General features: G+C 36.7%; 4 protein-coding genes across 5 annotated transcripts; 2 read left to right on the top strand and 2 right to left on the bottom strand.

Annotated features, from left to right (window-relative positions):
* Positions 1–2,198: 2,198 nt before the first annotated feature.
* On the bottom strand, positions 2,199–10,128 carry LOC141914605 (protein PAT1 homolog 1-like). The gene is made up of 20 exons (XM_074805848.1): positions 9,985–10,128; positions 8,949–9,039; positions 8,513–8,634; positions 8,332–8,418; positions 8,147–8,218; positions 7,872–7,982; positions 7,514–7,771; positions 7,252–7,357; positions 7,023–7,157; positions 6,804–6,930; positions 6,620–6,712; positions 6,053–6,269; positions 5,726–5,858; positions 5,449–5,603; positions 5,277–5,344; positions 5,045–5,195; positions 4,869–4,943; positions 4,629–4,772; positions 4,449–4,543; positions 2,199–4,340 (listed from the first exon to the last, which is right to left on the bottom strand). Exons 1-20 carry the CDS (start codon positions 10,024–10,026, stop codon positions 4,172–4,174), a joined length of 2,451 nt encoding a protein of 816 aa, XP_074661949.1. The 5' UTR covers positions 10,027–10,128; the 3' UTR covers positions 2,199–4,171.
* Positions 10,129–10,518: 390 nt separating this feature from the next.
* On the top strand, positions 10,519–13,415 carry LOC141898115 (deformed epidermal autoregulatory factor 1 homolog). The gene is made up of 7 exons (XM_074783935.1): positions 10,519–11,167; positions 11,471–11,676; positions 11,763–11,919; positions 11,997–12,128; positions 12,298–12,434; positions 12,529–12,660; positions 12,860–13,415. Exons 1-7 carry the CDS (start codon positions 10,672–10,674, stop codon positions 13,133–13,135), a joined length of 1,536 nt encoding a protein of 511 aa, XP_074640036.1. The 5' UTR covers positions 10,519–10,671; the 3' UTR covers positions 13,136–13,415.
* A 162-nt stretch (positions 13,416–13,577) lies between these two features.
* Positions 13,578–17,085, bottom strand: LOC141898116 (catalase-like). The gene is made up of 12 exons (XM_074783936.1): positions 16,878–17,085; positions 16,553–16,724; positions 15,995–16,105; positions 15,741–15,871; positions 15,612–15,662; positions 15,334–15,513; positions 15,054–15,245; positions 14,819–14,971; positions 14,610–14,748; positions 14,379–14,530; positions 14,129–14,290; positions 13,578–14,046 (listed from the first exon to the last, which is right to left on the bottom strand). Exons 1-12 carry the CDS (start codon positions 16,932–16,934, stop codon positions 14,026–14,028), a joined length of 1,521 nt encoding a protein of 506 aa, XP_074640037.1. The 5' UTR covers positions 16,935–17,085; the 3' UTR covers positions 13,578–14,025.
* A 111-nt stretch (positions 17,086–17,196) lies between these two features.
* LOC141908091 (carboxy-terminal kinesin 2-like) lies at positions 17,197–23,102 on the top strand. 2 transcript variants are annotated; one of them, XM_074797925.1, is made up of 14 exons: positions 17,197–17,353; positions 17,554–17,703; positions 17,803–17,881; positions 18,012–18,381; positions 18,459–18,615; positions 18,918–19,097; positions 19,854–19,979; positions 20,076–20,225; positions 20,397–20,501; positions 20,586–20,765; positions 20,864–21,034; positions 22,073–22,211; positions 22,308–22,447; positions 22,592–23,102. In XM_074797925.1, the coding sequence occupies exons 1-14, from the start codon at positions 17,351–17,353 to the stop codon at positions 22,796–22,798; spliced, it is 2,157 nt and encodes a 718-aa protein (XP_074654026.1). In that variant the 5' UTR covers positions 17,197–17,350; the 3' UTR covers positions 22,799–23,102. The 2 variants fall into 2 exon arrangements, with proteins under 2 accessions (XP_074654026.1, XP_074654034.1); XM_074797933.1 differs by lacking the exon at positions 18,918–19,097.
* Positions 23,103–23,249: the final 147 nt, after the last annotated feature.

Consider the following 23,249-nt stretch of genomic DNA (forward strand, 5'->3'; position numbering starts at 1 on the left):
AAATCAGAGTCACTGTTTGTGTTCATGGGCCATTGTGTCGGCGCGCGGAGGAATACAAATTTATTCAGTCTGTCGTACTTGGGTCTGATAAAAACAGACGACAATGCCACCGACACGTGCTCGCTCGTGGCTATTGATTCGGTATATCAGGAGTTTTTTTAAATGGCAATCGCCCAAGGTACGCCGAGAGGTCAACTAAAAATATGCGATGCAATAAGCAAACGATATTCGTCACAAAATTCCAAGTTTTTTCTATAGACGCTTCGCATATATTTTGCGGTGTATTCGGCAAAAGAAGTCGACAATTTCATTGTAAAGTTTGAAATTTAAATACTTTGATATTGATTTCCAGAAAGAAAAATAGTTTAAGCATACAGGGCCCGGCTCCACAGTTTTAACTGTAAACAGAACCAGTTCACATCTCCAAATCTCCGTTTCGATATGTCCCTCTTATCTATTTGACTGATTTTGATTTGATTTGTTTTGATCTGGTATCCCTTATAAACCCACCCAATCTGCGGCGAGGAACGAAACAGGGGGTTTGATTTAATGTTTTAACCAGAGCCAGGTTTTTATCCAGAACTGTGGAACTGGTTTCCGGGCGCTCGCGAAAAATGACTTTCTGTGATTATCTATTGTACACTTGTACACAAATGTATTTTCGCTTTTAGCGTTTGTTTTTAATTTAGTTTGTAGTGTGGCATTCAAACAAATTTGAATGTTTTCCATTAGCGGGTGGTTGTAACTTTAATGGAAGCTTTGGATATAGTTAAAACGAGTACATTATCGGTGAAATCGAGATGAAGTAACAAGAGAACAATCAATTTAGCGTTATCTGTTTTGAGGTTAAAACTTTGAAATAGCTCACTTTTCCCTCGGTATGAATCAAAACTCTATCGATATAAAAATATAGTCATTCCATTGCGCCTAGCATCGCCATCTATCAGAAGCTTTGACGAACAGTAACGTCACTCGACCGCTGTGAGGTCCGTCAGGTTGTTGAAATTTGACAAATTTACCCCAATTCGTAGTATACCCCTATAATCCAAGTAAACCTCGAAAATAGTATTGAAGGTCTCGACAAGCGTTCTTAAGATTGACATTCAGATGTTCTATATTTTTTGCTGGTATACGGCGAAAAAACCTCCGAGCATTGTTTGAATAGAAGTTCGGTATTTGTGGCTGAACGCATCGCCCCAGTGACAAAACCGGGACAAAATTGTCGGATTAAAAGACAAAGCTTAATGATGCCATTTCTGTTTAAAATGCAAATTGTATCAGAGTCGCAGTCGAGAGGGTAATTGAAGGGATTATTTATCTTGACGAGGCGCGTGAATAGAAAATACACCCACTCGCTTCTGCATCCCATCTGTTGGATTTACACCGCAGAATGTGTTCAGGTAAATAGTGGACCTTTAAAATATGCACTCTAAATAGGTGCGTGAAATTGCAGCCACCTGCAAACACGAAATTCGTTAACTTGATCAAAGATCGATCGATCTATCAAAGCCAAGGTTGCTTTGCTTTGACCTTACGATTGACTTTTTTTGGACGCGACGGGAAATGAATAAAGAGAAATTATCACTCACTCCATCAGTATATTGAACAACTGCCGATTCTTATTTGCTAAGGAAATACCAGAAATCCGACAGAAATCCTAATTTCCTCCGCGAAAACCAGTTAATGCCGGCTGCGAAATTCGCGCACACGAGGAGCTTTACTTTTGGTCGGCCAGCATGAAGCGGCAACTGTGCGGAACTCCCGCGAGACTCGTTCATCAGTCACCGGGTAACGTTGCTATTACGGCGCGGTAATCACCATCCGTCGTTACTAAAGCCCAGGTAGTCGCGAGGCGATTTACCGGCTAAACCAGCCGCCAAAAGAGTAGTCACCAAATCAACCAAGCGCATCAAATAATATCATCCATTGGTAATATCAGCGATGGATTGGTGTACAGGTCTATGGTCCCGTAGCCGTACGACCCGTATCCAAACATACCACTTGATTACAAAATTCTTGCGCATAATTATCGGTTGACACAAATAATGAAACGCTTTTTGACAAGTATTTTCTCAGCAATTCAGTGTATTTCACAGACTGATCTGGGGATGGTATCATCTCAATAAGTCCGCAAATTCCTAATCCTTACACGATAGAAAACGCTGCTGCATCACACACGAAATAAACAAAACATACTATTTGTAATTACGAACTTAATTTTATTGCATTGATACTGAAAACATACATGTACTTAAATCATCACAACCTTCTATGAAAGGATTAGGAATTAAAGAAGCGGTGTCTACTATTCTTTCCGTTCAAATATTATATTGTATACCAACAATTCCCATGAATCATCAAGCTTCCCTACGTTTTGACTTTGCTTATTTCACTCTACAGGTGATTACGTCATTCCAAAATTCAAAAATAGAGTATTATTTGGAATATGTAGTTTAACTGCCTTCCTGGTTTTAACATATTCGCCAGTAGAACAAATAAGAAATTACGTTATCAATTCGTCACATAATTTTTCTCATGAACTTTGACCGGAAGCCACAAAAATAAATAAGTTGCATACATTAAGTATATAACATAATAAGCGTAATCATAAAAAGTTAATAATGAAGTGAAAGTTTGAATACAAAAGTATAAGAATAGTGGACCCAGTTTTAATTTCAAGTTCTTATCAGAAAACGCGAAGATTCCGAAAACATAGATCAGGATGCAATACGATGTTATTATCGTCACATTAAATTCCAAATGGGTTCATTGATGTTCGCGAGTCCCGAAAATCACGGCCCATATCATTACTGAAGACAATAAGCTCACTAGTGAAATCAAGTCATACTACGATATTTCTGGCGGACAAACATAAATTCCATAGCACATTTTTTAGTCTTGGTTAAATTTGGTTTCATCTCATTATACTGCATTAAAGCAGTGAATGATAATTGTTAATAGTTAAACGATATCACTAGCAAATATACCGTAATCACGAACAAGAAAATTCGAATACATTTACAGATTCCAGTCAGTAGATAGTAAAGAGATGTTAAAGTCAATGTGAAATACACGAAATTATTCAGAATCGGGAATTTTGCAGTTACAATTTGCACAAAAAAAAACCAAGGCGATTCCTTCGATAACGGGGCTTATATAATGATATTTTAAATATACACCAAATGAGCATCTCTCGCCGCGCTAAAATAGAGAAGGCTCTAATAATCACTCCGCAAATAGCCAAAGCAGAAAATGGAGATAAATGAGAGAACTAATATCCTGTGTTGTTTGGCATAACAAATGTCGCCAGGGCCTAACATATGACGCCCCACAGGTATTCACGTATGACAAGAAAAACAAAAATATTTACACACAGCGCATGGATTTTTAATCATTTTTTTCCGAAAAATTCCCGCGGATAATCGATTATCCAAATATTCAGAATACCACACACAATACGTACGCCCAATAATCTATGGTATATGTACAAACACAGAGGTGGTTAGAATTGGTAGAAATTCGTCCAGAACATTATCCTACACGGTTCCACGGACACTTCTCTGATCAAGAAAAAGAAATGTTTTTTCTCAATAACATCAAATGAATCGAATTTCTACTACAAATGATGTCGACAGTTCATCTTATCAAAATTGTTTCCTTCGCGACCTTCAAAGATCTGCGACTAGAATTGACATAATTTCCCAAACCACTACCTCGAAATGTGTGGAGGCCAGTAAAACCGTTTTCGAAATCTTATTTTGTGTAACTGCTAATTCAATCCATGCTGGTAATCAGTCTATATATGACCAGCACGACCTACGCAGTAACAAATTCACCAAGGACTTCATTTTCTACGCATTCGAATCTATGCACTAGGCTGGCCTATTTTTCGCATAACGCTATGTATGCTTCTCAACCGCATACATGATCACTATTATAGACCAACCGTGGATACACATTTTTCACTATTATGTAGAAAACTACGTAGAAAAAATATCAAAAATCTATTCACAATGTTGAAACTGAGTGAATTTGATGAACTATTTTACAAACATGTGCTTTGTTACTAGAACACCTGTTACCAGAAAAAAATGAAACAATATCTTTCTAGACGGGTATCAAAATTTTAGTCACAAATTTGATAATTACTCTTTTTAATTTTTCTGATTTTTTAATGCAACGTTATTGCCTTCAACTTGTCTTCAATTGACACGAGCAGTTTGTTTTCGATCAAACGATCGAGGTGCCTCTCCAAGCCGTTGAATTTTTTCAACGGATGACAAATACTCGTTTCTGATAAAGTCGAAAGGTTTTCGCACACTTTCGTTACAAACACCGACCTGAAAGCACAAAATCAGAAATAAACTGTAATCACATGAAACGAGACACGAGGCTTCAATTCATACGGAACATATTTGAATAGATAAAGCAGATATCTTTCAACATACCACAAATTCTGACTTTTTGAGTCGATTTCAATAGGATCATACGAATAAATGCTTTCTGCCTTGTTTAACAGTTCAAAGATCACAGTAACGCCATACTACAAAGAATAAAACAAAACTTCCGTCTCTACAATGTAATATGAAAATCTACCTCACATTATGACGTTCATGATCGATATTCACCTTATTTTGAAGCAATGTAAGTATAGAATTTTGCTGCATAGCCGTCACATTCGCCTTTTGAATTTCCTCAGCAAACTGAACTAGATCCGACATTGTGGAATTATGGATGACCTGTGATGTGCTGCCGTAAATAGTCGGTAAAACCTAATTAAGAAAAATATACAAATGACAATACCAGTGTTATACATGAACTAAATTGTATCCTTAAAGTAGATGTTTATTTTCTGATTTCATACAAACCTCGTCTTGGGCATCTTTTCGGATAATGAATGGAAGGTTTTTGAGCAACACACACAGCAGACGTGCAGATTGTTCCTGTAATTCATATTTCAATTACAAAATCAGTTTTACAGATTTCTTCCAAGTTTGCTAATATTGTTGTAACCAGAATGAAGCGGACAAGCAGATGTGTTTACCTTATCACAAAGAGGAAGAAGTCTGTGGATCAATTTTTTGCCCTTACATACACACATACACTGCAGAAATAACTCGGGATTACTGCTATCACAGGTCAAAAGTTCAGCCATTTTACGAATTTTGAATTTTCTTTCTGCATAAAATGGTTGCCTAAAAGATGGACAGAATTTAAGGCAACTATACAATACTTCAATAATGCATGTGCCACAGTAAGACAGTATGAATTCTTACCTCTGATCTTCAGGTAAAGTGAGAACCTTCTTTTCTAAGTCATCAATATCGAGCAACATATCATAAATCTGCAAATACAGTTCATAATTTGAGTTACTGCCACTAATTTGACCTTAATATGATAGATCTATGCCAAAACATTTTTTGATCCGACAAACTGATTATTTCTTACCCTTTCAATATTGAGAAGAAGTTGCATCAATTTTCTGTTATCTTTTGGTTTGTCTTTTTCATCTGATTGGTGACTGGTGACCTTAGCGTCGATTATCGTACGTGGGTTGTGTACACTGGATGTGGTCAACTTACCGAGAACACCTTCAAATTGTGCTGCAAAAAGAATAGATTCACTTCATGAAAATGAATCCCCCCGAAAAGTTTGCGACCAGTAAATGAAATAAAAATCATAAACATACGACCCAAATTGGATGGATATTAGATCTAATACAAACCAGGAGTATAAACCCTCTCAATCTTAGCCACTTGTGGGAGCAACAGTTTAGGCTCTTTCGAATCATCTTCCTCCATTATTCCTTGATCTTTTTTCTTTTGTCGCTCCATTGCCATTTTCTTCAAAGTGAAGGTCTGCAAGTAAGTCAAGATCATGCTATTCATAAGGGACTTGAAGCTTAAAATAGCATTTGACTACGACTAAGGGTCCAGGAACACCACTAGATGAAATGCTGACAATTTCACTATCCAACACCCTATGCGTACAAATACAGTAATCTGACCAGCTAGGACTCAGTCCTAAAATCAATTTCCGTTTTTGTTTTTACCGTGTAATAATAATCATCCAAATATGGATTGTCCGTCTGCAACTGAAGCAACTGTATTTTGATGATCCAATCTTTTTCCCGCTGCGTCATTATGTTAGCGTACTCATCGACAGGCATTTTCGGAACATCTTCATCAAACCGGTTATAATTCAAATGGTATCGAATATTGTTACCTCTAGGCCCAGGCGTGTAATGACCTCTGTATCCGCCACGGTTCCTGAATGTGGTAAACCCAAATATCAGACAGATAAAATATAGGAGCGATAAACAGTCATTTACAATGAATATTCCCAAACAGTGTTTCCATCATTGCTTGCATTACTTTTTTTAAAATCATGATCAAGCTAAAACCATTACAGATCCGGCAGCTATAGAAATGAACTGATTACAAATTTGATTGCGGTTTACAAAATTACCCAGCCAATTGGGGGAAACAAGGTATCATTTTTTTAGCCTTATACGAATCGTTATAAACCTAATTCATTGCATAAGTTTTAGGTTTGTGGATTTCTTCACTTCTTCCAAATTCTACACGATTAGATTCACATGAACACATTGTAAATTTACCCATTATATGGTGTGCGTGTACGCTGATCACGGTAAAACTGCTGCCTGGGACGTATATGAGTCGGATCAGTGTTTGGCATTCGAGGAGGCATTCTGTAAAAGTCAAAGATATTGATATATCAAACATAATAATAAACAGGTCCCTGCTCCATCATACGTGTTATCAAATCATAGCCGCACATACCGAGGTCCGATGGGTGTGTTAGCTAAGAAAGGATATCCAGTAGATGGTGCTGGCCATCCGTCATTTCTAACATTAGGAGGTGAACGGGTTCTATTCACTACTCTCGGATCAATCGCCACAGCACCCGCTAAAATGAAAGATTTCACATCAAATTTCATCTACTCTTCCACGATTCCATATAAAATATATCAGTTATGATAAGTCAGATATTCTCCTTACCCATAGGCTTTGCGAAAGGAGTTCCAAGTAGATGGGGATAGATTTTTTCAGCAACGCTCAGCGGTACAAGAATTGGTGCATTATGCTGATGAATTGGTGGTGATGGCGTACGTCGAAAATTTCCTGGGCTGCCAGCTGAAGTTTAACAAACATAAACTCTGTCCATTGAAGTTGCAATTAAAATCTAAATATTGCACCCATTCAGAAAATAAATTTCTGGTTAACTTACCTAATTCAACAGGCGGGGACATTCTTATATGTGAAGGCAGGTTTGGTGGTGTAATCCGGCCTTGAGTCATTGGAGACTGTCTACCATCAAAACCCATATTTGAATTCTACAATTGCAAAAATATGTAATTCCTTCAAATATTTTCAAATACCGGTACCGGTACATAGATTGCACAAAATTGTGTGACCATTATGGTTACCGAATGTTACTATTAACGCAATGCCTCAAATCTGATAATTTCATTTTTCATTTCTATCTATACCTGTGGTGTTCTTTGTAGAATCCGTGGAGCCTGCGGTGTATTGTAAGGTGTCGAACCAGATATTTTGGGAACAACTGTTGGAGGAGGTATTCCCATGAACGGAGAAGGACGATTCCTGTTGCCGTGGAGACCTCGTTCCAGTTCTTCAACCGTAATTACGCTCGGCTTTGAAGGTGTAACGTATGGTCGCTCAATATCAGCTAGTGTCGGAGCATTCGACAAGCTTTTAGCCTTCACTGCAGACACAATGGCTGGATCCTAGCAAACAAATTATGAACACACGTGTCATACCATAACAACCACTGTAACATACCAGTATGTTTCCAATAATAGTAACGAAATTTCACACCGACTATACCTCGAAAGATGACGACATTTCTGTAGCTTTCTGGCCTTGAATTAGCGCCAATAGACCATTCGAAGGACTTTCCCCAGGTGGACGCCATATGTTTTTTGAGCTCGGAGATACCTTAAAATAGATTCAATTTTATTTGTAATTAGCGCTGGACACATGAAAATCATCTACATTTAGAGGTTTGAGTAGATTGAGATTTGTATGGGTAAACATCAAACTTTAGACACATTGAATAGCCTACAAATAGAATATGTAGGATAAAAACATGTCTGACTTACAAGTTGCTCAGTATCCAATAAACCAGGAGGTGAAGCAGGACCAAACAATTCATCTAAATCTTGAGCACCCCTCTAGAATAAAAATATTTATCAAGATTTGAAATACAGGCAGCATTTCGAAAAATTAGCACCAATGCGTCAAGTGTACAAATTCGGCAAATTTTCAGCAATTATCAATTTCTTACCCCTGGTATGGGACGTCCTTTAGGTTCAGCGAGTTCTGAATCATCATCTTCGTCAGAAACCAGATGACTCAACTGTTGTTCAAGTTCCTGAATAGAGTGCACAAAAATCACATCTACGATTATTAACAAAATCACACAGGGATTTAGCATTTCTGCGATATATAGATATATAATTTCGTACCTCTTTATCTTCTTCATCTGAGGACGATGATTTTTTATAATGAAAACTACTCCGTTCATCGTTGTAGAAGGAATCATTTTCTAAGACTTCTGCAATTCGATTGTGCGACTCTTCCCAATCACCTACAAGAAAATAGGAAATATTGATGTAAACCTAATTTGGACATATGAAACATCACTGAACTTAATACTTTCAAAATCGATCTGAAACATCATCTTTTTGTGAAAGCATATGAACTCTAATTCGGTATCACTATCAGTAAAGCGCTGGTGAACATTGTTTCAATGAAACAGGCGCTATACAAATTTACTATAATTAACCAGAAGCGAATGATATATAAGTGCAGATCATTCAAAAATCAAATCTAATTTACAAGTGTGTAGTAGTTAAAGGAATATCAAGCACAATTAATTATCAACATTTAGTACTAATATACCTGGATCACAGTCACCGAATGTTTCATCATTCAATAGATCAATATCATCATCTGGTGGTCCATCAGCAAAAACATCTTCAGCTCCCTTACTCTGCAAAATTAATGATGATAATGGAGACATCAATTACACAATAATAATGTAGCCATCAATCACTAGGAATTTATCCGACAATGAGTAGTCATCTAATTTTGAAAATCGAACTTCACCCATCCTGCCTTGTACCGACGGCCTGGGGTGATTAATTGGCCAATTAATTCATGGTACATGGACGTGGTAATATTAAGATAGTTATGTCTATTTCAAATTTGCTTGAGAGGATATCCAGCAGCATAGCTCAGTCAGTTGTTGTGGGCCAGACCTGATACAGATTTTTAAGGAACAGAATGGGCTGGCAGTTCAACTAAATCACCAATTTCTAATCCATTTCACACCATATTGAAGGATTGCCAAAAAGTCTTAATTGAAAGGGGTTGGTTGCATCATAGAAAATATTTCACAATATTTCTTCATGCTTAACTGAAATTTTTTCAAATCATAAAAAAACGATGGTATGAAGGCATGGATTGGAAATACATGCTTTAACATTCAAATTATTGAGTCACTTGTGACTTGTCTTTATTTAACCTGATTCAATGAAAACTTAATTTACAATCCTTCATTAATACAGAAAATAAGATTAAAAAGCTATGTTTTACATCAACTGCCAGTCAATTCTGGTCCTATTAAGACCTGTATCATGTATGTTTTACCAAAACTGACTGAGCTAGACCACCCGAAATCCTCACAAGCCAAGACTTCTATATTGAGTTGAGACCTCGCCAAAATATATTTTACTCTAGAACAAGCAGGAAGAGTGAAAGGGCGTGGCCCAAACAACAGTCTTACGCTAACGAGACCCAGGCAAATATAACTTCTAGGAAATAGAAAATACAGAACGAAGAAGGGATTGGGGAAATCAAATTAAATTCAACATTATATTTCCAGACACAACCAGTGCGTAGTATTAATTAAGGTAATATGATGAGTCAAACATACAACGAGTTTTGTTCCGAATCCAAAGAAATTAAAATCAGCCATTATCAAGTGTCATAATCGTCGGTGGGCAACGCAAAAGTTTGGAAAACGTGTATTTTGACCAGAAATTGCGTCCAATTAATGAACCACAGTTCCTACGAACACGAAAAGTGTATCATGTCGTAAATTGATCTCGCAAACTTGAACCAATTCAATTTAATATATTAGCATATACTGACGGAGTTTGCGCAGATAAAAACATATCAAACAACAATTAGCGATTCTTTTTTACATTTGATTATATTCTATAAACATTTTAACGAAGATATTTGATAAATATCGAAAATTACATTTCATTTAGCATATACTGACGGAGTTTGCGCAGATAAAAACATATCAAACAACAATTAGCGATTCTTTTTTACATTTGATTATATTCTATAAACATTTTAACGAAGATATTTGATAAATATCGAAAATTACATTTCGTCAATTTGTTTTCAAACTGAATGAGGCGCGCACCTGTTCCGCATTATTCCGTGCATTTCCGACAAAATGGCGATCGTAGGCGGAATTCACCGAATAAATATTTCCGACTGTTTCGGCTATTAAATATACGCCATTAATTTATCATTGACTGCCAAAAGTACAAAAGCAGTCACGTAAACTTATTTTTAACAATTCGACGAGTATTTATTTAAATATACGATGGAAAGACACGGAGAAGTGGAGTCCGTGATGGCCGAAGTTGATATTTCCGAAGAGATTCCGAGTGGCGACGATTCGGCTTTCGTCGTCGAAGAGCCCTCGTCAGCTGATCGGGACGAAGTGCACGAAGTTCAAACAGCTGATGACACGAACGGTCCCGACGACGTGCCCGTGGATGAAGAACACCATCCGATTACGGGTGAAGTGGCCGATCATGTTTTCGCAGTCGCTACGTCTCAAGGCTACGTTACGGCCGAACAGCTACGCGAAGCGGGAATTAAAACCACTCACATCGTCATTCAAGATCATAGTTTCGGAGTCGAAGTCGAACCACTCAAATCCCCGACGACTCCGTTGCCGCCACCCACCCCATCTACTCCGTTAAGTCGTGAAAAAGGATTCAGATATCAGTGGGATGATTCCGTACATTTCCCTATTCTACCAATACGGTGTAAAGATGTCAATGGAGAACTTTACAAAGCTAAATTCGGTTCTGGTACGCACTGAAGAATCATGAATCACAGCCACACAGTCACAGGACTTGTGAAATAACTGATAATAATTAAATAGTAGCCTTATGCATCCAGTAATGAATCAATGTACGGACCGGTGCTGGATATTTTGATCCTGGCTATTTGTGGGTCCCTGTGGAAAATAGGACAGTTAGAAAAAACATTTCCTTACCCTTAATTGATGGGTTTTAGATATTAGTTAATTGATAAAAACATGTAGATAACTTCAATTCAAGTGATATAGGTCCCTAATTCCTACAATAATTCAATCTCTAACTTTTTTACAGGTGGACGGGGAAAATGTGTGAAGTCAAATGGGCGTTGGTTTACGCCGAGTGAGTTTGAATCATTTTGCGGCAGAGCCAGTAGTAAAGATTGGAAGCGCAGCATTAGATATGGTGGCCGGACGCTGCAGTGTTTGATAGAAGATGGAATGCTGACACCGCATGCAACATCATGTACATGTGCAGCTTGCTGTGATGATGAAGCAGTGGTAATGAAAAATGTTCACAAATAAAAAAAATAGCGGCCTTTTTGAGTTGACTCCTTGAAAATGTGTTTGTGGGATGTCTTTTTCAGACTGGACCCATTCGACTGTTTGTGCCGTATAAAAGAAGAAAACGAGAGAGTGAAAGCGGTAGTCTCGGCGCCAGTCAGCTTAAAAAACCACGTCTCATGTCCACTAAATCATCTTCGTTAACCAACTCGCCAAGTCCTACAAAAGACACCCAAAGTGGTACATAACACGTTTGTTTAATCTCCCACCTCGTTTTAATTGTTTGATGTTTTAAATGTTTTTGTGTGTTGTTGCAGTTATGGCAGCACTACACTCGCAGACAGGTCTGCAACACATCAGCCAGCCTACAGTTGTTACTGATGCTGAAACCGGTGATACAGTACAAATTGTTACTACAGACAGTAGCGGAAACCTAATCACAGCTGGTGGTAAGTTTGATGATTAGGCTGGATGAAGGCAATATTCATGCTAGGAGATGATTGTAGTTAGCATAAGTTCCTTATTTCATCACAATTCTAATGATATGTAAAGTTGCCATTAAAAATTGGTATTTAAACCTTGTATCGATTTAAAAATATTGATTGATTAATTTTGTAGAAGGCACTGTAGTGCAATTGCCAGCACAGGTGAAAGCAAACGCTACACAGCCTCAAACTCAACAGTTTCAGCCTACAATACATCTACAAGCTGGGATAGATGTCAACGAACAAAAGCAATGGTGGCAGCTTGAGGAGGTATTTGTCCCAGGATTTTATTCCTTTAAGAGACAGACCAAAAATACAGTTGTGAAAATGTACAATTGATAACCATTGCGCTTGTTCATTGCAGATGGCGAATGCTATTATTCAACAGGCTGAACAGTTGAAGGTCTTAATCGCTCAAGCTAAGGATCAAGCTGCATTGACTAGGGAAGCCTCTTATCAACAGCTGAAAGCGCAGATGGAAAAAGAAAAGAATGCTGTAAGATTCTTATCAATAATGGTCCTTTTTAAATTAAATTCTTTTAATGCATAATGTTCATTTACAAACTCATAAATACTAAGAATTTCCTCTGCTAATGTGTTGTTATTTATTTCTTACGTTATTCTATAAGAGTATTACTAATACTTCACTGTGCACAAGTATAATGTTATTGATTCTGACAAAATCTATCGTTTAGGCTTTGAATGCTCAACGTATTGAAATGTCGATGAATCTGTCACGAGCAGTTTTAGAAGAACGAACTCACAAAGATATAGCTGTTCAACAGGCTCTGGCTCAGGCGCGAGCAGATATGCAGGAAAAATCAGGCTTGGAAGGCACTACAACGCTAGTTACTGATGATAAAGCTGTGACCTATAGAATAACCTGGGCTGACACATCACCAGATAACCAGGCTACTATGACTATCATTGATCAAGATAATGGAAGCGCGAAAAAGGGCCGGAAAACATGAATCCATTTGAACCGTAATACTCCTGCATGTGTTCGATCGAATTTGTTCAACATCTGTCGATATTGGAAAAGTATTTTTAAAGGACACATTGTGCTTTTATGATCATTTGTATATCGTTTTCATTATTTTTAATTGTAAATATGGATGTGGTGGGTATTTAAGTAATTTCTCATAAAAAAGCATCCTTTGTCCAATAATAGAGAAAACTAAATTTTCTGGTTAAGTTCTGTGTATACAATACGTTTATGTTGTTAATTAATTGATGAATAAAAACGCTTTATATTTGACATGATATCCAGCTTCTATTTTCTCTCTTGGCTAGATACATGTATGTTCATCTGGTTTCTTTCTAAAAGATATGCTGAGATTTTCATTCTCATGCATCGAAGGAAACACTGGACTATGAATATTTATTGGTCTGAGATCGTCAAGTCAGACAAGAAATTGAAGACAATTACGATTGATGATTATAACTGTATTTTAAAAAGTTCAATGAATTATTGCAACATGTTTTAATAATTAGAATTGGTGCAATCGCTGTGAGACAGTAGCATAAAGCATGACAAGACATCAGAGATTAAGAACTATATGCCAAAATAACTTTCATATTCAACACGAAGCAATGAATTAAACTTTTAACAAAGGAATGAATTATATGAGAATATCACATAAATTTGTATCTCAATTCATGGTTATCTATAAATAGAATATATGGCACTGCACAGGTTAATTCACAATTTTATATGTACGGTATCATAGATGAGTCGGATCAATATTCTATGATTAATATGCAACAATACTGTTGATTAAAATGTCTGGGAGTTGACTCCATATGAAGACATAAGACACTTCCATTTGATTATGTCCATGTTCTGCTGAAATTCCTTAATCTAAAGATTTGATGCAGCCACCTTCAAAAGAAAGAAATTGATTCAACATGATATATGAACATGATATATTTGTTATCAGTATGTGACCTATTTCAATCTTCACCTTTGAGCGATATTGGTCCAGAAGTTTCTGAATGCCTTGGCCACATTCAGGATCAACTTGAGTGAAGTTATGGACTGCTCTTTTCTGAATGAATTCTTGCGCATTTATCAAATGACCAGCAATGTTTTCCACAAGACGTTTTCTTTCTTCAGGTTTAAGCACCTACAATAGCAAAATTGATGTCAGTTGTAAGTTAATGCTTACACACTATTATGATATAGCGATGATCAGTGATCTAAGGATGGAGTACCTTTCTGAAGAATGTAGAAACTTGAGAGAAATTGTCATCATGAGCAGTGTTGTATCGCTGAACATCTCCAGAAACGTGTTGAGTATATTCCAAGTATTTAGGATTATCCTTCGGTCCATTAAAACTATTTGGGAAGTAATTTGGTGCACCGCCTACCGTATATAAAACCAGAAACACAAATCGATGTAGAATGTGCGACATGTTAAGCATACACAAGTTACCGGTATGTACCTTGGTTATCAGTGACGCACTGCGGTCCACTTCGCTGGTAGTTCCGGACTTTAGTGTTAAACGGGCAATTCACAGGAAACTGCAGATAGTTTGTTCCAAGCCGATGTCGATGCGTGTCACCATATGAGAACAACCGACCCTTAAAAAATAAATTCATAATTCTAAATAATGAAACCTAACATTTTTATCATTGAGTTTGATATGCTTACTTGTAACATTTTATCAGGACTAGGCTCAACACCAGGAATCATGTGAGCAGGAGAAAATGCAATCTGCTCCACTTCAGCGAAATAATTCTTTGGATTTCTGTTCAATACCATACGTCCAACTGGAATTAAAGGATATTCGCCCTGTGGCCAAACCTACACAAAGATAAATCAATGAATGTATCTATAAAGTTTCATAAAGTTTCAACCGAAATCTTAAACCTCAGAAGACCTCTACCTTGGTAACATCAAATGGATTCCACCTGAATCGTTCAGCTTCTTCAACAGTCATAACTTGAATATTAAGGGTCCACGATGGAAACTGGTTACACTCGATGGCATTGTAAAGATCATGCGTTGCATAGTCGGGATCTGTACCAGCTAATTCACCAGCTTTATCGGCCATTAAATTCTTAATTCCTTGATCAGTCTGAAAAAGAAAAATTGTAAAATAGGTTACTATATTCTTTATATCAATTAAATTGTACAATGAATCTAGAAAGAGATAAAAAGCAAACCTTAAAATGGAATTTACAAAAGATTGGTTCATCTTTGTCATTGATAAGTTTGTATGTATGACTGCCGTATCCATTCATATGACGGTATCCATCTGGGGTGCCTCGATCCGAGAACAAGAATGATACTTGGTGAGTTGACTCAGGTCGGAGACTAATGAAGTCCCAAAACATATCAGCATCCTGTTTAAGATAGAGATAATATTTTCAATAGGAAAATTTTTTTTCTTGGTGGGATTTCAATGTGAAGTTATCATTTTAGATACAGCATACTTAACTACCTTTAAGTTTGTCTTCGGATTCCTTTTTTGTGTATGGATAAAACTAGGGAACTAAAAATGTAAGAATCTAGATCAGAGCATTTTTTAGACTTGATACATTTGAAGTGATCAATGCAGTTAATGACATACAAGTATTGGATCACGGATAAAGAAGATCGGAGTATTGTTTCCAACAAGATCCCAGTTTCCATCTTCAGTGTAGAATTTCACAGCAAATCCACGAGGATCCCTCGCAGTGTCAGCAGAACCAGATTCACCACCTATTAAACAATTTTTACTAAAACATTTTGTCGAAATCTAAGTATAAACTACTTAATATCAAATCAGTCAGTGGTAAAAACAACATTGCTCATATTATTTCAGACTACAAATAGGCTACTTACCTACTGTCGAAAAGCGGACTCCCAATGGTGTCCTTTTACCAACATGTTCAAATGGTTTAAGTTTTGTATACTTTGTTATATCATGAGTACATTCAAAGTATCCAAAAGCCCCTGAAAAATTAAAATAGAGACAATTAAAAGATACTGCATATATAGGACTGCAATACATATTACTTGATCAGTTTCTGAAGTTGTACTCAAAAAACGTTTTCCCAAACAGATTGCAAGAAAAATTTCGTAAAGCAAAATACATTTTTTTACAAATTCATTATCGGTTTAAATATCACCATTCTATAAAACTGACTTATATAATATAATATTAGTCGAAATCTAGGTACCTTCCAAAATTGTTATCCTCTGATTAATGTTCAATAAGATAAGAGCGATGACCTGGATTGAACTGGTTTGTTGGAATATCAAACAAAAGGGACTACATAATTGAACATTTAACCCTAGATTGATTAACCGAAGCCGAAAGGAACAAGTCAGCTTATTGTAATGTTCTGGGGCACTTTGCATGATCGAAGAGTTAATGATTGGATGTTAATTCAATCTCACCAGCGCCTTTAGCGTGAACCACTCGTTCAGGAATTCTTTCCCTGTCGAAATGTGCCATTTCGTCAATAAATGTGAAGTCTTGTAATAATATTGGACCGCGTGGACCAACTGTCAGTGAACTGGTCTTGCTTCCGATGGGAGCTCCAGTGCTAGCGGTCATTTGCTCCGAATGCTAACAAATCAAATATTAAATATAATCAACAAATTAATATCAAATATAATCAACAACAAAAGTTGCATAAAAAATAGATGTCAGATTAAACTAATATCAAGCTAAGATTTCAAGAACCCTTTTGTCAATGATAATAAAATTTGATTGACTCACTCCTTGGACTTTCCTGAAGTCATTCATTTGGTTTGCAGCTTTGTCTCTGTTCGCCATCGTGTTCTTAGCTCTTGTTCTACTTGGCTGTATAACGCTAGATGTCAATTCTGATCGCGCTCTCGCGATGTGCCAACTTGAAATGGAAAGAGCAGTATTTATATAAGCAGATTTTAGTTAAGGCCGGGGCAAAGATTGTCAAAAATACTTCCGGGTTTATACTGCCATCTATGAAGTCGAACGATAAATAAACGCATATTTACGGGATTCGAACCTGTTGGGAATCAACTGACGCCGAGGACTGCCGTTCAGCAACGACTAGCCCGCCCTGTTTAAATTTTCGATGACGACTTTTTGTGGAATTATTCCTAAAATTCCGTTACTATTTGATCGATGAATTGGTGTAAGATAATACATACGTAACGCCAATATCCCTGTAGTCTTTATACACGTAAACAACACAGGAATAGATTATTATGGTAGGTTTTATGGATGGTTTAAAAATGGTAATAAAGTTCACTTTTTCGCGTTTTTGACTTGTGGTGTAGAGAAAATTATGAAGAAGATTCTGTGTCTTCTTCATTTTTCTCACATTTATTGAATCGAATGAATGAAGAAGTGAATGACGGTCTTGATGAATGATTCAATGTTTGCGAGTAATTTGTTGATTCATTTTTAGGAGCCGAATACGAATCGGAGTAAATTACCCATGTTGAGATCGGCCGTTAAATCAAGGTTACCCGCACCAACGTCAACATCGAAATCCATTCCACCCCCATTACCAACACTAACATCGAGAACAAAGAGATCAAGAAGCCCTGTTAATGCTGTAAGTATCTAATCCCCCCCGGTTAGTTAATTCTATCATGGATTTTAGACCTAATAAGTAGATTTAGGCCTAGGCTAATAAGACTAAATTTTATTTCAGACTGAGCCAGGTATAAAGAGACAACGTCTAGATGCTGCTGATCACTCAAAGCCTACAGGTCCAAGACTTTTACGCAAAGGTAAGCAAAAAATTCATCTTTTCTAGCTTTTGGACATAATTGACATCATTTGATATTTTGATGATATTTCAAAATGATAAATTGATATTTTGTACTTGAACATATGGTTTTATGCTATTCACTTCTTTAGCTAATTCAGTTGGTGCTCTGCATCCTCCAAGAACTGGCACAAATGTCATCAAAAAAGACCTGACTAGTAGGAGACCGACTGCACCTACTACAAATCGTAAACCACCCGTAAACACAGCTACATCTCAGCAACGTGCACCATTATCACGACTGAATCCACCGACCAAAAAACCTACCACCGCGTCAGCAAATTCAGCAGCAGCAGCAGCAGCTGCCCCAGCTGCTGGCAAGAAACGTCCAGCTTGGGATATGAAAGGAAGACTAAGCGATGCTCAGGAACAACTCGAAAAGAAGAAAGCCCTTCTGTCAAAGCAACAAAATGAGTTCGAACAAGCGACATCTAAACTGAAAAACCTGGAAGATAGTATTAGGTGGGTGATTTATCTATACACTTCATCATTTTCTAATTAAAAAACCTCTTGCCCCTCATTTATGTTATTTATGACAGCCAAAAAGACCAACAGATTCAGCGACTTCAGACAGAGAAAATCACTATGCAAACTGAAGCGAATGATTTGAAGAAACAAATCGATGAAACAAATGTTAAATTTGTGCGAATAGAGCAAGAAAAGGAGGAACTCAAGACCACTTTGGATAAAACACAGGTTTGTGAAATTCACGTCCTTCCGATTCGTGCTTAAATTATTAATTGCACAGAGATAACGAATTAACATTAACCAAGTCCATCACAGGTTTAAAACCGAATTACTTTAGATAAGTTTAATGATATTTAACTTACTACTGTACAATTGACGGATAAATCGGAAGCCTGCATGACCCATCCTTTGGGGGCTAATCGTGAAATCAGTCATCTGTTGCAAAGGCTATACGGATGAGGTTCACATGACCTCAGGCATTGATTTTAGTCTCTGATATGGTGTCGCTTCGGTGTTGCCTTATTCTTCAGTCAGAGAAAACTTCAATCGAAGATGAAGCCAGGCAACTTCAACAGCAACTGAAGACAGCTACGGACGATCTTGTCAAAGTAGAGCGGGAGTTAAAAGGTCAACTGGAAGAACTAAACAATAACTGTACCCAAATTAAACTGGAAAAACAACAAGTTTCAGAACTCTTTGAATCGACTCGGGTATGTGGCATGATGCATGTTGGGGACCTTTTAAAGTATACTGCACTGGATTCAGCGAAACCAAATTCATCTGTGTTTATTGTCAGGTTGAATTGTTAAAAAAGTCGGAGGAAGCAGATAGATTGAATTTACAGTTACACTCTCTACAGACACGCTTCACAGAATTACAAACTAACCATTCTCAAACAACACAAGATAAATTACAGTTGACCACAAATTTGACTGATACACAGGTTCGTTGAAATTCATGGCACAAGTCTCGCTTGATCAAATGTCTTCTCGGGATCATATCAATTGGGAAAAATGATTCACCAAAATGCTGGGAGTTCTCTTCAATCAATTCAAACTATTGTATCTGATCATTTCAAGAGCCGGTAGCTACAAAATAATGAATGTTCAAACGTACAACTTTTTCATCAGGACAAGTTGGAAATACAGTGCAGGGAATCCGAGTGTTTGAATACACAGTTATCTTCATTACAAAACAGATTCACAGACTTACAAACAAACTTCAATCAGACAACACAAGATAATGCCCAGCTTACATTCAACTTGAATATTTCACAGGTTTGTCCATTTAAGCGCTTGGTCATGAAGCAGGAAATCATATCATGTTTAAGTTCAGAGCAATAGGTCAAATAATCTGTGTAGTGTGTGTCGGCGCTCTGAAAAGACATTAAACATGTCTTCAGTACAATATGTATGCAGCTGTTTTTAGATGCACATCCCTTACAGTACATAAACATATCGTTTTAGAAAAATCTTGAAGACATGACTTCATCAGACAAACAGAAAGCTGAAACAATTGAAAAACAGAAGATTCAGATATTGGAACATGAAACCAATCGCCGAAAACTCCATAATACAATTCAAGAACTAAGGGTTAGTACATTCGTATTTTATTCGAGCAGATATTTTTCTACTTTCAATGCATCATACAACCTGACATAAATATTTTATCTTTTACTCAATATTCAGGGAAATATACGAGTATTTTGTCGTGTACGACCTCTGATTGGTGAAGAATTGAAGATCACAGATGGTGTTATAAGCCACATGAACTTTCCAGATCAAGAGGATAACAAAGTTCTTGAAATGGAACGTCTAGATGCTAAAGATCTAAATGAAGTAAGTTCTCATCAGTGGCGAATTCATTTCAAATCATTTAGATTCGTATGATATATAAAATATCAGTCATATCACAGTACCTGTGAAATGATGTTGTCTTCTATTTGGCCATACCCACACACATACAGTGTATCATGAATTGAGAATTTCATAGTAACTCCCATTTTCCAGACAACAATGAGTTCGAAGAAAAAACACGAATTTACGTTTGATCGTGTTTTTAATCCTGAATCCAAACAAGAAGATGCTTTCTTAGAAATTTCACAGCTTGTCCAGGTAGGTTCTATATATGTGTGTGCATAACTGAATATTGTGGGGCAAATAAAAATTGGAAACATCAGAGTTTCATTTATATTTCAGAGTGCTTTGGACGGTTATAATGTATGTATATTTGCATACGGACAGACAGGATCCGGTAAAACATATACGATGGAAGGGGGTCCAGACGCATTACATAATGCCGATTCTCGAGGTATGATACCCAGAGCTGTCGAACAAGTTTTTGATGCCTCAATAGCCATGAAGGAAAATGGATGGCAGGTAAAGTAAAATGATAATCTTCATCCTAATGATGGCTTGAATTATTGAAAACGTTCCAAATATTGCATACCGGTATTCTGTTGTTTCTCTGTTTGCAGTTCACATTCGAAGTTTCATTTCTGGAGATTTACAACGAAACCATCAGAGATTTGTTGGGCAATGACGGAATCAATAGTCAAACTAAACACGAAATCAAAATCGCCGGCAACAACAGTCACGATGTGATGGTTACAAATCTGACAACGATCAGTGTTGAATCCGCTGATCAAGTGAGTATCATCATCATATTTATCACGGTTCTTCCCACAGTATCGGAAAAAACTTGGGATTGCTCAGTTTGATAATATGTGGGAATTAAAGATTTTCCCACAATCTGGGAAATTCATTTTAGACTCACATAGCATTACTGTTTGATGTTTACTTGCGTGCCCAAATGTAACTTTCTTCATTAATCTTTCTTGAAAATTACCTTTATCAATCAGTTACCTCTAAATTTTTTGGTTTACCTATGTTATGGCTGTTGGTTGGCAGTCTGCCGAGAGTATGTTAAATCGCGGCACAAAATTTAGTGGTAATACTTACGGGGTTGTCTTTTATCGTGAAGCAAGTAGAATTGATGCGTGGAGGTCAGGCTGGTAAGCTTCGAACGGAAGATGCAATATTTAACGAGAAAAACATCCAAAATTCTTCGCTTTCTATAAGTTACTTGTGTTGACCTATATTTGAGTTTCCGACGTGAATACGGGAAATTCTTGGAATTTCCAGGAATTTCGGCACCTCTGACGTAATTTTGGGAGTCACAAAATGGTGAGCAATTCATTTGACATATTGCCACATTCATCAGGAATAAAATGAGCTATCAGGCCAAAGATTTTGGAACTGTTTAATTGGCTTCCTGGATTTTTATGCTAAATACAAAGCAACACACAGGCAATATCAAATTGTGGGTCATGCTTCCTAGTGCTCTTATGGTTTTCTGGACATATTTAAACCAAAACTAACAGCCACGCAAGTGAAAATCAAAATGAATACATGTATAGTTGTACGTTCTTCTAGAAAGGAGAAAGGTAAACCACTTTGCCTGTGGCAAATTATTTACATCCCTGAAGTATGTTGATGTTGAAGGCCCCACATATTGAAAATTGTTATTAAATCAGCTCATGAAATATTTAGGAAAATTAAGGAATTTTGAATTCATGTGTCTGTAACTGGAAACAATGTTGTGATAGTAAATCATTAAATCTCTTGTCCAAATATATTGTACAATGTACATCCAATTCACCTGTATTTGGTTCAATTGATTTTAGGTTTTGTCATTATTGTTGAAAGCAAGTCGTAATCGAGCAGTAGCTGAGACAAAATGTAATGCACGTTCGTCTCGAAGTCACAGTGTCTTCATTTTCAAACTGTCATGTAAAAATTCCATCACACATCAATCATATGAAGGTATATTTTAAATTCATCCAGAATAACAATACCTCTGAAATCCGTCAGATCTTAAGCGATTGAATTTCGTTGTCTTTTGAAAAAAAAATTTTGTAGGAGTTTTAAATCTAGTGGATTTGGCTGGTAGCGAACGTTTAAAAGAATCCGGATCGGAGGGAGATCGTTTGAAGGAGACCCAGGCGATCAACAAAAGCCTCAGTAATCTTGGAAACGTGATAATGGCACTAGGCAACAAGGTAAAACACTGAATTTTTGGAAACAATTCCTTTAAAAATGTCTGATGCTATGATATTTATTATGAATCCATCTCGAGGACACAGGTTAGTAATGTATGGCATTATTTTCATGAAGTTAAATTGTAATCAATGTTCTTATTGCAGGACCCGCATATACCATACAGAAACAGCAAATTGACCTATTTGTTAAAGAATTCACTTGGAGGAAACAGTAAAACGTTGATGTTCATAAACGTCTCACCAAAAGTTGATAGCTACAATGAAACATTGAATTCGTTGAGATTTGCTACCAAGGTGAACCAGTGTCATATTGGCGTAGCACAGAAGAAGTCATTAAAAAAGCCAATGTAAAATTTTTTGTTGATATGAATGATACCATGCTTCTCTCTCAGAAATGTGTGTATAGGTATTTGTACATGTAGTAGGTAGTAGAGTAAGAACTGTAAAAATATTTATGTAAAAATATTCTTTTTTAACAATTTTTGTAACTATATTCTTAATTGAATTTTAAGTATATGTTTTTAAACTTCAATACCAGTTTAACCATATTAGGTATAACCCGTATATCATTTACGTAGTCACTGATTGAACTGAGTGATGTTCTCGTAAGAAAAGTATGTACCAGACCTGGCAGTGAAATAATTTCGGAATAAATTGCTTTGCAAACAATGATTTAAATTGGTTTCACATTTTTTCACGGATCGGGATGGAAGTGATCGTATGCATTTCAGTCGTTGGTTAATAATGCTCTGGCGACTAATCTTTACGTAATGAGGATGTTAAGGGCCAAATTGACCCGTTG

The sequence above is a fragment of the Tubulanus polymorphus genome, chromosome 1 (genome assembly GCF_964204645.1).
Source record: "Tubulanus polymorphus chromosome 1, tnTubPoly1.2, whole genome shotgun sequence".
NCBI classification, from domain to species: domain Eukaryota; kingdom Metazoa; phylum Nemertea; class Palaeonemertea; order Tubulaniformes; family Tubulanidae; genus Tubulanus; species Tubulanus polymorphus.

Bases quoted from the DNA above. Each gene is read 5' to 3' on its own strand.
- LOC141914605 (XM_074805848.1), bottom strand. From the start codon at position 10,026: ATGGCTGATTTTAATTTCTTTGGATTCGGAACAAAACTCGTT. The intron at 7,158-7,251 runs GTAAGTTAACCA...GTTAAACTTCAG, and splicing joins GTCCCCGCCTGTTGAATTAG to CTGGCAGCCCAGGAAATTTT. The intron at 5,859-6,052 runs GTAAAAACAAAA...ACTTACTTGCAG, and splicing joins TGGATGATTATTATTACACG to ACCTTCACTTTGAAGAAAAT.
- LOC141898115 (XM_074783935.1), top strand. From the start codon at position 10,672: ATGGAAAGACACGGAGAAGTGGAGTCCGTGATGGCCGAAGTTGATATT. The intron at 11,677-11,762 runs GTAATGAAAAAT...TGTCTTTTTCAG, and splicing joins GCTGTGATGATGAAGCAGTG to ACTGGACCCATTCGACTGTT. The intron at 12,129-12,297 runs GTAAGTTTGATG...TTAATTTTGTAG, and splicing joins AAACCTAATCACAGCTGGTG to AAGGCACTGTAGTGCAATTG.
- LOC141898116 (XM_074783936.1), bottom strand. From the start codon at position 16,934: ATGGCGAACAGAGACAAAGCTGCAAACCAAATGAATGACTTCAGGAAA. The intron at 14,291-14,378 runs GTACTCCATCCT...TTGCTATTGTAG, and splicing joins TTTCTACATTCTTCAGAAAG to GTGCTTAAACCTGAAGAAAG. The intron at 14,047-14,128 runs GTGAAGATTGAA...TTTCTTTTGAAG, and splicing joins TGGACCAATATCGCTCAAAG to GTGGCTGCATCAAATCTTTA.
- LOC141908091 (XM_074797925.1), top strand. The intron at 19,980-20,075 runs GTTAGTACATTC...CTCAATATTCAG, and splicing joins ATACAATTCAAGAACTAAGG to GGAAATATACGAGTATTTTG. The intron at 20,502-20,585 runs GTAGGTTCTATA...TTTATATTTCAG, and splicing joins AAATTTCACAGCTTGTCCAG to AGTGCTTTGGACGGTTATAA.